Raw genomic sequence first — 12,977 nt, forward strand, 5'->3', positions numbered from 1 at the left:
ATTATTTTAGAACAGATTATATGTGAGAAGTAACTCAGTAAGAGAAAATATCACATCCATAGCCTCTTCATCCTCTAAAAAAGCTTGGAATTCTTTTTTGTTTCCAACAGTACTACTCTCCTGCTCAGCTCCTTGATCCTTTATAAAGCTCATGCATCCAACCTTCTAGATGAAGTCAGTGGGGGGGGGGAGATGACCCCTCCTCCACTGACTTCCTCCAGTTGCTCACTTTCCAAATACTTTGTTGCTGTATTATGCCTCTTCTATATGTATTTCAGTGCTGCTCCACTGAACTGCCTACTACTACCATTCCTCTGCTTTCCTCTAATCATATACAAACACAAGCAGCTGCTAGTCAACATCCATTTAAAGTCTAACTACAAACTCATTGAACTACCTCAAATTCTCAGCCTCACTCAATATATAGAAAATGTTTATGAGCAAAAACTAGGAACAGGAGCAGTCTTTGTAGACCTAACTGCAGCATATGATACCATAAACCATCTCGCACTCAGAAATAAAATATACAGAATAAGTAGAGACTATTGCCTTGTCCTCCTGATCCAATCACTCTTGGAAAACAGATGCTTTTATGTGGACCTTGGGGTAGGAAGAGCCGCTGGCACCTCCAAAAAAATGGCCTCCCCCAGGGAAGTGTGTTATCACCATTACTTTTCAACATCTACGTCAGTGATCCCCCCCATCTTTCCAAGAACTAGAAATTTTATCTATGCTGATGACCTTGCCATAGCTACCCAATCAAAAAATTTCAAGTCCATTGAAACTACTCTAGCACTTGCCTTAAATAGTCTAACCACATACTGTACCAGCAATCAACTAAAACCAAACCCCTTGAAAACCCAGACTGGCCTTTTCCACCTTAACATCAAGGAAGCAAACAGGAAGCTACAGATTTCTTGTGAAGGCTCTATAATAGAACATTCCTGGAACCCAATCTACCTCAGTGTGACTCTCGATCGCACCTCTCATATAAAACCCACATAGGAAAAACAAAGGCAAAAGTGAATGCAAGAAACAATATATTATGAAAGCTTACCTCCTCCAAATGGGGTGCAGACCGTAACACACTGAGATCTTCTGCCTTGGCCCTTTGCTATTCTTCTGCTGAATATGCCTGCCCAGTATGGTCCAGATCCTGCCATGCTGAAAAACTTGATCCAGCATTGCATGAAAGCTGCCGCTTAATTACAGGATGCCTGAAACCAACACCACTAAAAGACCTGTATACTTTGGCTGGCATTGCACCCCCTTCAATTCGAAGATCTGCATTCTCAGCTGATGAAAGAAGCAGATAAATGAATGACGAATGCCACCCACTATTCGGCCAGACTGCAGTGCCCCAAAGACTAAGATCTCGACATAGCTTCCTGGCAACTGTTGAACCACCTAAAAACCTCCCAGAGATAAGACTTCAACAATGTCTTGCATTGTATCCTGAAAATAATACTGGCATTCCAATAGCCGAACATCTTCCACGTAGTGCCCACTTGCACTGGAATATTTGGAAAAGCCTCAACAGACTGCGAACGAACAAGACGCTACAAACAAAACCTCATCAAATGGGGCTACCTCACTGGCCCAGACAATTGTGGGCATGGGACAATCCAGTCCATGGAACACCTTGCTTTCCCCTTTCTTCCATCAACTTGCACAAAAGAGGACCTTATATTCTGCACAGAAAGAGCAGTTGATTGTGCAAGATACTGGAGGAATATCTGACCATATCTATTGTATATAAATTATGTATAGTTTCCTTTTTTCATATTTAATTATTATTTCCCTGTATAATTCACCTACCAAATCTAAACTGATCTCATTGTAATGTATCCTAATTTGGTGTGAATCATGTTGTACCACTTACTTACTACTGTACTACTGTGTTTGGATATGAAATAAATAAATAAATAAATTGAACCACTTCTTATCCTCTGCCTTCATTCCATTCACTGTACTGTTTGGAACAGTCTTTCCCATACAGTTTTCCCCAATGATTATAAACCTTCAGGTCTTCAAAAAAAAAAAAATACACATCAACAAATTTCTTTCTTCCTCCTAATCACCTGCCTATACACAGTGTTGCTGTGTCATTAGTCTTGGGACCTCTCATGTGTGGAGCTAATATATATATATATATATATATATATATATATATATATATATATATATATATATATATATATATATATATATATATATAAAATGAATAATATTCATTTAGTAGATGCTCAATATAGTGAAGCTGTAGGGCTAAAAAAATACTTGTCATGATATAAAAATAAATCGCTAGTGAATTTGAGAAAAAAAAAATTGTTTTCTTCATGATTGACTATTTGAAACAAATTCCCTCCAAAGTGTGTGGCATTGACATATGGGAGATAGCTATATCTTTTCACCTTCCCTACAACAAACTTTCAGTGAACCTCTTAAGAACCCGAATATTCTTATCTGTCACATTGCAGGATATTATAGCCTGATAGTTATATGAGCATGTTAATTATGCATAAATTGCAGGATATTATAGCCTGATAGTTATATGAGCATGTTAATTATGCATAAATTGCAGGATATTATAGCCTGATAGTTATATGAGCATGTTAATTATGCATAAATTGCAGGATATTATAGCCTGATAGTTATATGAGCATGTTAATTATGCATAAATTATTTTAAGGTTTAAATTTTTCTTTCTTTCATTTTCATTTTTTTTTTTTTTTTTGATATGTCAATCTCCTCCACCACACATACATATGAAAGGTTGTTGAATTATAATACATTAGTGCCATTGCATGTAGTATTAAAAGAGATGTAATCTGTTGATGTTCTTTTTGAATAGTTCTAGGTTATAGTTCTTGGAAAACATTTGTTAAGTCTGGCTCTTCTAGAGAACAGTGGTATAATCATCTCTTACTAAGCAAACATCACTAAAAAAATTACTCAATATAACAAACCACTAGAAAGTCCTAATCAAAGGCAGCTAACTAGTTACCATAAGTAACTGTTTCTGTGATCTTTAGAAGTTTGGTGTAGTGAGAGCCAGCTATAGAGGGAAAAGTAGAAGAGGAGCAGGTTTGGTGGGTTTGCATTTGGACTGTGGATGTTGAGCAGTTGCTGGCTTCACTTGAGCAGTATTGCTTCACTCCAACATAGTAGTTAGAGTGGATTTGTGTGTGTGTGTGAGAGAGAGAGTTATCATTAATAAGCTCCAATCAAATCAAGCCTGAAATCAAATTGCGGCATTCTAGTAGGAACCCTAAGGAGGAAGTTATTCTTGCTTGGCTTCACATAGGTCATAGCCACCTTATGCACTGCTTTCTACTGAGGTGTGATGATACCTATGTGTGAGTGGTGTGGTACTGGACTAACCATCATTCATATTTTAATCGACTGTCCTCATTTCATCAACAAGTGCAGTCACTATTTTGGTCACATTCATAATCTGCTTGAGCCATGTAGACTTATGCCGATTTTATAAGATTCATCAAGTATCATCCCTGGTCTTATTAAGTTTTTGTGAAGTATCAGTGTATATCATCTTATATAAATTATATACATATTAGTTTTATTACTTTAATTTGGTGTCTATAAGCTTTTAACACCTTTTATGGATTTTTTTGTGATGACTGAATGGAATGGTTTATCTGATTTCACGAGTGCATTGTCAATGAGTAACCTATATGAATAATGGTGATCCAAAATGAAAGATCAATGTATGCTTCTCATGTTGAGTCTTGGAATGCCATAAAAATGCCCATTTAATAATATATTCAATTTTGAAGTGTCGTATAATAAATTATATGACAATTAAATTATTATTGTTTTGGTTTTATAGGATTTGGGGAGTTAACTGTGGGACACCAAATAAATATGGTTCCTGGCGAGAGATGTTTCTTTACAGACCTCATCTTTCTTTCAATGGTAGTATTTTTAAATTTAAAAAAATTCTAAAAGATGTATTGATTCACAGTCATAAGTAATTTCAGTATTTTTAGAATTATTCATAAAATAAGTTTAAAAATTGAGAAATACTTATTATTTCATAATTTATACTTTTAACTAAGCTTAGATAAATATTTCTGCATCCTGCATTGTTGAACATCTTATCTGTGGTCATTTATTATACATGTTATGAACTACATATCTGGGGATATGTAGCTCATAACATATTTCTGTAATTACTCCATTTGTAAATATGGTAACCCTCGTATAACATGGTTTCGATATAACACAGTCTACAAATTGTAGTAACCCTTGTTCAACGCAGTACTTATACAACACGGTTTCGATAAAAACACGGTCTACAGATTGTAGTAATCCTTTAACTTTAAAAATATTTTTCACCGTGCGACTTAAAAATCAAATTTTATCTTCTTATCTTCGTTAAATTTGCATCAGCTCATATCACACGTAGTTATAAGTAGCAAATTTATATTAGGGGAAATATCCTTTAGCACGCATTTACGTCAGTTGGTTACCATATAAAGCGTTTATTGTTGAAAATTATCTTTGTTTTCTGCCAGGAAAGCACATTAAAAATCATAAGTGTGTTAATCTCAAGCTGAGCACTTTATTTTCTGGTGAGTTACATACAATATGTAATGCTTTTTTTATGTAAAAAAAAATTTATTTTTATAGTAATGGCCACTTGGAGGGCTTTTGTGATATGGTTGAAAACGAAATTAGTGAATTAACTGATTAGGAACTAGATTTAAATGAGGAGGAACTGGTACAATTAATAGATGACGTCAAACCAAATGACGGGGAAAGTTCTTCCGATGATTCTGTTGTGATGAATCCGTTAAAAAATTCAGTTTAAAGAAATTAACAGAAGGATTGGACTTGGTGAGAAAGTTAGGAACTTATTTTGCGGATGATGATCCCTCAGTCGAGCGCTCCAGAAAATTCACGAGACAATTGGATATTTGTTTAGCTCCATATTATGAACTTAATAAAAAATTTTAGCATAGTGGTAAGCAAGGTCTTATTTATAAATGGTAATTACATGCAGAGGTGAAAGCTACTTACAGTTGAAAATTGTAACTACTTCTAATTCTACAGCTGAATATTTAAATACATCATCATTATCATCAATTTCCTGATATGTGCCTGCAAGGGGTGTTCAGTGCTATGACAGCACTGCATGATTAAGTTTACATTATTATTAATTTCCTATCAACAATTTTCCTCCAAATCAATCTATTACTTGTGAGCATGTTATATCTAACATTCCTTGCTTCTAAAGCACTTCTGACCATATTAGTCCACCTAGACCTTGGTCTCTTTGCCTTCTTGGCATCAAACACCAGTTTTGCTAACCTTTCTTCACCCATTCTATTTAAGTGGCCATACCAGCTTAGATTAGCTCTGCTGACACATTCTTGAATGCTAATGATGTCAAATTTCTTTCTAATGTCTTCATTTTTAATATGATTTCGCCATTGATGCCAGTTGGTTCACTCTCCTAATTTTACTCAGAAACCTCATATCTGTGGTCTCAAGTCTTTGATCAAGTGCTGTATTTCTAATCCAACTCTCAGATCCATAACTTAAAACTGGTTTAAACACTGTTTAAACAATGGTGTTTTGGCTAATTTCTCTCTTATTCCATATACATTTATTCAGCTGGCTAGCACCCACCATACCATCTTTGCTTATTCTGTTGTCTATTTCCAGATTTAACCTGCCATCTTCACAATTTCTGCATCCATTCAGACTGCAGTTTTATATGCTCCTGCCTATTTTCATAGCTTTGGTCTTTTTATTGCCGATTTTCATGATAAATTTGTTATAGCTGTTATTTATTTTAGTTAGTGAATCCTGGAGACTTGCACTAGATGCATTTAGGAATACATCATCATCTGCATAAAGCAAAGAGCCAAATTTAACATTTCAGATTCTAATATCAGCTTTATGCCACTTTCTTTCATAACGTGATCCATATAGATGATGAATATGAATGGAGATAATGTGCATCCTTGTCTTACCCCTGATTTTACATCAAACCATATTTCTGTTTCCTTCAATTCTGACTGCTGACTGACAACTTAAATATAGACTATGTATTGCTCTGTATAATGTTCCATTCACCCCATATAATTGAAGGGTTTTGAAAAGCTTTTCTCTGAGCATTTGCCATATGCCTTTTCCAGACCTACAAAACTAAAGTACAGATCTTTGTCATATTGCCACGATTTCTCAACTATTTGTCTTAAAGTGAAAATCTGAATCCTGACAACCTCTATTTGATTTGAACCCAGCTTGTTCTTCTCCAAGTTTCTCTTTCACACTCTTTCTCAACCTCTTTTCAAGTATGCTTACATTAATCTTACCTGGAACATTTAGTAGAAAAATTCCTCTGTAATTCTCACATTCAGTTTTATTCCCTTTTTTATAGATGGGTGCCATGAGATCTCTAGTCCAGGCCCTCTGAATTATGCAGTGAAGCCACTGTAAAATTTTTATACCTCCATATATAAGCATTTCTGGTCTAATATATAGTCTAATAATACTCCAGCTGCCTTTCCACATTTCAAGTTTTTGATGGCATTTTCTACTGAAAGTATTGATATGTACTACCCTTGAAAGTTTTCTAGTATGGTTTCTGTTGCTGCTTGGTTCGTTTAAAACCATCTTTCAAACTCCAGATAGGATATCTTTAATCTTCAGTTTTTATGTCACCTTTATCATCTTTGATTCCTTTTACAGTATTCTTTCCTCCATTTCTAAGGTTCTTCAATAACCTGCAGAACATTTTATCACCTTCCTGATATTTATACACTATATATTGCTGTGTATAATGTTCCATTCACCCCATATAATTGAAGTGTTTTGAAAAAGCCTTTCTCTGGACACCTTGTCATATGCCTTTTCCAGACCTATAAAACTTAAGTACAGATCCTTGTTCTTCTCCAAATTTCTCTTTCACAATCTTAGCTTAGCTCTTACACAGCTCTTTTACATTTTTCTCTGTATTCTTTTAGGGCATCTGCTGACTTATTTGCTAAGAACATTTGGTATGCTTTCTTCTTTTCCAGGACTGCTTTAAGTGTTTGCATAGTCAAGTCTATAATTTGCTTGTGAAAGCTGCTCAACCGTAATTATTTTTTTAACTTTCTTACATATTCTTCTTTTCAGTGTGATATCCATATTTATCATGCTTAGTACTAAGTGATGGTCACTTCCAATTTCAAATCCTCTGTATACTTTTGTATCCTGAATGAGCATGAAGATATCACTATCAACAATGATGTAGTCAATTAAGCTTTTCATTTCTTGTGTCTTCTCTCCATGTAAACTTATGCACATCTTTATGTGGAAACATTGTGTTAGTAACGACTAGTCTTTGTCTTGAGCAGAAGCCCAGTAAATACTTACCATTATTATTAGCTTTGCCCTTTTCTCCAAATTTTCCCAAAATGTTCCTATATGCCTGGTGGGGTTCATTTCATACTCTGCTGTTGAGATATCCAACAAGGACCACTTTTTCCATTTTCTTTGTTAGTTGCCTGTTCTAATGACTTAAAAAATTCCTCCACTTCTTCCTTGAAGAACCTACTATATGACCATAGGCACAAATCAGTTTTGTTGTCCATGTCCTCATTTTGAAGTTTGTCCACATAACTACTTGAAACTGCCTTCCAATCAAGTAGTTTATCTTCATGTCGTTGAATGCTATCTTTACTTTTTCCTTTCCTTGATCATTATTGTCTGAAAATAGCATCTCTTATACTTATTATTTACAAAATCTCCATGTTTTTGTCTTCTTTGTCTGAGTAATGCCAATTATGAGGGTTATCTGAAAAGACTTGGCCTAACAATGAAAAAATGAATTTATAATTTCAAAATTATTTTTTATTTTTCAACATAATCTCCCTTAAGACATACATTTATGCCAGTGATGCTCAAGCACCATAATCCCATCCCTGTAGTGGTTCTCAGTAAGATCTACAAAATATCCCTCTACAGCTGCAATCACCTCTTGATTTGAAGAAAAACGCTGACCAGCAAGGAAGAGTTTTAGTTTTGGGAAGAGATAGAAGTCAAAGGGAGCCAAATCTGAGGAATAGGGTGGATGTTCCAACAATTCATAGTGCAGATCCCTTAATTTTCCCATTGCCAAAACACCTTTGTGGGCAGGTGCATTGTCCTGATAAAAGATGATTTTTTCTTCTACAAACCAGGTCTTTTCTCACGAATTATTTCTTCTAGTCTGGTTAAAAAATCGGAATAATATTCCCAGGTTATTGTTTTACCCTTTTCAAGATAATTAACAAACAAAATGCCTTTAGCATCCCAAAACACCAATGCCATGACCTTTTCTGCTGATGAAACTGACTTTATCTTCTTTAGCGCTGAACAATCAGTTTCTGTCCACTGTTTTGACTGCTGTTTGGATTCTAGTATGTAATGATGAATCCAAGTTTCATCCATAGTAATAAATCGACACACAAAATCAGTTGTATTCTTGTTAAAATGCTCCAAGCACTGTTCAGAGGTTTTCATGCGAGTGCATTTTTGATCTGCTGATCTTGCACATCTTGCTGATCTTTTTTGATCACCCATCTTGCACAAAACTTTTTCATTTGCCATTCTTCATGCAAAATATATCCTACATGTTCTTTTGAAATGCCTATAGTCTCAGCAATTTCACGCACTTTGACTCGCTGGTCTTCCAATACCATGTTGTGCACTTGATCAATGATTTCTGGTGGTGGTACACTTTTTGGACGTCTCCTTCACGTGGATTATCTTTGAGGCTGGTACAGCCACGTTTAAACTCAATAGTCCATTTCTTAATTGTCAAAAATGAAGGAGAAGAGTGCCCATAAACTTTTATGAACTTCGGATGAATTTCTTTTGTTGTTAAACCTTTCTTTTACAAAGAATTTCATAACTACACGATACTCAGTTTATCATTTCAAGGGATATAGACAACACTTTTGCTTCAGACAGCTGTATAAAACAAACTACTTGATAGAATGACTTGCATTTTCACATGGATGCTTATGACAGATGTAACAACATTTAAAAATAAAAATCTTGCCAATAATGTTCCAATCTGTGGTCGAGGCCGAGAACTGTTCAGACCACCCTTGTATGTCCACGTGGTACTTTTCCAGTTCTTCTGCAGGTTTGATTTCCTTTTCATTAATACTCCTTATATTGATGGTTCCTATTTTCATTTCTTCTGTTATTAGGTTTATTCTTCTTCTTCAAGATATTGAGTTGGAGCTTGTTCCAGTAGCTGACTTTTCACTGTTTGTCCTGGTTCTCTGAACCAGAATATCAGGGGCTTGTCCTACAAATAGAAATTGATACAGGATTGGCAGTTGGCATTCTGATAACTTACAGTGCCCATGTTTACTTAGCTTTTAATTTTTCAGGAAATGACAACGTATATTAGAATATTAATTAAAAAATGTTAATCAATACCTTGGCAATGTTACATTGTCATCTTCAGGGATCACAAAACATTGATATGTGCATGCAGGCACTCACACTAAGCAGATGAGGCTGAAGAAAAACAACTGAAGTCAGTTCTAGAGTCTTTAAGGTTCCCTCTAGCAGGCTAAATTGGGTTGTCTTGGACATTGGGGCTGATAATCTAAGAATGTAAGATTTCCAAATTTGGGACAATCTCATGCACCCAAATTTGTTGAGGTTTGGCAAGTTTTTCAGAGCTGAGGCTCATCCAAGGAACGGTCTTTCATACTTGTACTTGCTATGGTGTAATAAAGTGGCTTTCTTCCAGCGTATTCTGTGGTGGGTGGCCAGTGCATGGTCAGCAAGACACCTGAGTGGTTGAACCAAATGTAGGCCTTGTGTTCAGATATCCTGATATTGACTGTCCTGCCTTTTTGGCCATAGGAGGACAGTTTACAACTGCAAGGGACTTGGTCTACTTCAGGTAAGTCTAGTGCAAGTAGCTGGTCTTTGGTGGAGGAGTGGTAAGAGATGCCAATTTCTTATGTGGTTTATAACAAGTTGTGAGGTCATATTTTCTTAGGATTTTTGTTAGTTTTTTGGATGTACCCTGGATATAAGGAATGGTGATAAATTTAGAGTAATCTCTGCTATGAAGGGGGGAGGAGGATTGTGGTTTACTGGTTTTAATATTTTTTTTGTATTTTTGGGGGTTGTAGCCATTTGCTAAGAAGGTGTTAAGGATATGGTTAGAGCATTGTTATCTGAACTGATTAATTTTGCTCTGTTATCCCATATTGTTGAGGGGTGACTGCTGGTGAATGTATCTATCAGTATGTGTAGGTTTTCTGTAAATAGAGAAAGCCAGTGATCCATCTTTATCAGAGAATTTAGGAAAGGGGAGACTGTTGTTGTTTTCCTTTTCCAAGGTGAACTGGATCCTTGGGTGTTGATCATTTAAGTATGTTGAGAAATTGTTGATTCTATCCAGGCCGTGCATCTAATAGTGAACACGCCATCCACATAGCGTAGCCCAGCAGTGGGTTTATGTGGGACTGGGTTAAGGCTTTTTCTTCAAAAGTCTCTATAAAGAAGTTGGCCAGAGGTGGAGATTCCATGACTGTCCCCTCTATCTGTTTGTAGAATTTTCCTTGCTAAACGAAATAGCCGGAGTTCATGGTGAACTGAAATAGGGCTGAGATATTGTGAGGAAATTTGGCTTGGATGAGGTCTAAGATATCTTTGAGTGGGACATTGGTGAATAAGGAGGAGGCATCAAAACTGACCACTATATCAGTGTGGGGGAGTGTTGAGGTTTTCTATACTGGCTTTAAAGTCGTCTGAGTTTTTTATGTGTGAAGGTGTATTGCCAGCATATTGTGTGAGCACTTTGGCTAAATGTTTGGCTGATTTGTATGTGGGAGAATCAGTGCCATCCACAGTGGGACATAATGGTACATTTTGCTTATGGATTTTTGGTAGTCCATTTATCTGGGGTGGGGGGGGGTCTAGAGTTAAAATGTTTTAGTCTGTTAGTCACTTCCACAGGCCAAGAGTTAACCTTCTTAAGGAGCTTATGGAGTGCTGTGATTTGGGAACTGGTGGGATCATATTCTATAGGGAGGCAGGTAGACCGATCTAAACATAAAGAAGCAAGCTTACCTGTGTTATCTGATAGTAGAGCTAATCTCAGGTGTAAACAGGATGAGGGAGGAAAGATTAGCGAAACAAGTATTCTTTTCCAGGTCGGCAGGAAAAAGATGCAGAGGAAGACCTAAGATATAGATGAATTGATACAGTAAAAAGTGCTTAAAAATCAGAAATATAAGATCTGATAATGCTGGAGTCTTGACAGATAACAGTTAATTTGGAGGAAAATTGTTTATTGGAAGTTAGTAATGGTGTGACTTTTTGATGTATTACTTTAATTATTCTGTGCACCCTCAAAGGGGTGCATATCAGGAATTTGATGATGATGACCTACACATGATAGTTCCCAAGACCTATGGCAGATCAGTGCCATGTGTGTGTGAGTGAGATATTATAAGAAGAAAGCAAGAATCTGTTTACATTTTTTTGAACAACTGAAGGCTGTATTTCTTCAGTTATTTTATTGCTAGATGATGAATTCTATTTCAGTGTGACACTTTTGGCAACTGGAATATGAAAATATGACTTCGGCATTACTTCAAACTTAGTATCACCTCACCTCTGGGTTTGGCTCCCACTGAAAAGATCTCAATAAAAGTCGAAACCGGTCTGGGTAGTGACCCTTCCCATAATGCATAGCATTACATGTCTGCAAGGAGATGTGCTTTGCATTATGGGATACTAAGGCAAGTGATATGAAGTCTTAACTTTATACGAATTTCCCTAGTCCTTAAAATACTTCAGGTCCAAACTTTGTTTGCTTACACTTGGATAAAGGATTAAACTAAGTATATCACTTCTTGGTATCTTTAATTTATAGGATAACCAAGTGAAAAAAAAACTTCCAACATCAGTGCTATATCTGCACTAGATACCTCTGCTGATTTTGTGCAGTTGAGACTTAGATTAGTGATGCAAAAAAGCAAGCCTAGATCTTGAACCATTGCAAATGGACTACAATAGGCTACACTCAATCAATTGAGTGTAACATATTACAGATTCCTACAACTTTGTTAACTGCTAGGAACTGCATGCATCTTTAATACACATTTTACTTTAATTACATTCAACTGTTTAAGTGTCTCTCTAAATCAGTAATTTTCTACTCAGTAAATGAAAAACTTGTTTAAACTTGTATTTTTATGTTATGTATGTGCACTTTCTACATGCATTTTTGTGCAGTAGGCACAGCTGCTTAGTTGAGCCAGATTATGCTATTCCCGCGATGTTGCCCATTTAACTGGAATCCACTGTGTGTGTGTGTGTGTGTGTGTGTGTGTGTGTGTGTGTGTGTGTGTGTGTGTGTGTGTGTGTGTGTGTGTGTGTGTGTGTTATATCTGCATAGGTAGACTTAAGTTCAAGTCTAGTCACCGACTGAAGGAACTTTTTCTAAGCCTATCTTTGGCCACTTCTCTAGTTAGTCGATCTCTGGCACGGGCAAGCGGGTTTTCCTTCCCGTGAACTCAAGAAAATCGACCATAGGACCCACATTATTTCAGACAGTAATATCCTGTTAGGGTTAGGTATTGAGAGATGGTGGCACTTGTTTGCCTGTCTCTTCACTGGTCCCATCTATAATTAGTGATAGACAGGCAAACAAGTGCCACCATCTCTCAATACCTAACTATCTGTAGCCAGCTATCTCTGATTGGCTACTGCTGGAAATTGAACTTCCCACTCAGTCCTCAAAAGCTAGGGAGATCAGCTAACTCACTTTCAAACACTGGCATAGCTAGGGAGGGGCGGCACTTTGAACCTTTTTGAACTTTGCAGTTAATTCTAAAATACAATCTTGAGAACTCAGTTCCAAATATTGTAATACTACTGTGAATTTTCCTCACAATTGCTGTGAGTGTTGCTAGTTGTGAGAGGATTTTTTTCTAAAT

General features: G+C 36.3%; 1 protein-coding gene across 1 annotated transcript in view; it reads left to right on the forward strand.

The window, feature by feature from the left end:
• The window catches only part of LOC150107459 (F-box only protein 9), a 310,233-nt gene that overhangs the window by 170,354 nt on the left and 126,902 nt on the right, over window positions 1–12,977 (forward strand). The window contains exon 10 of the mRNA XM_090392105.1: window positions 3,851–3,936. Coding sequence (XP_090248231.1) covers window positions 3,851–3,936 — 86 coding nt within the window. The remainder of the gene's footprint in view (window positions 1–3,850; window positions 3,937–12,977) is intronic.

This window comes from Typopeltis vanoorti, chromosome 4, assembly GCF_054136105.1.
Source record: "Typopeltis vanoorti isolate ZY-2024b chromosome 4, IOZ_Tvanoo_1.0, whole genome shotgun sequence".
Taxonomy (NCBI): Eukaryota; Metazoa; Arthropoda; class Arachnida; order Uropygi; family Thelyphonidae; genus Typopeltis; species Typopeltis vanoorti.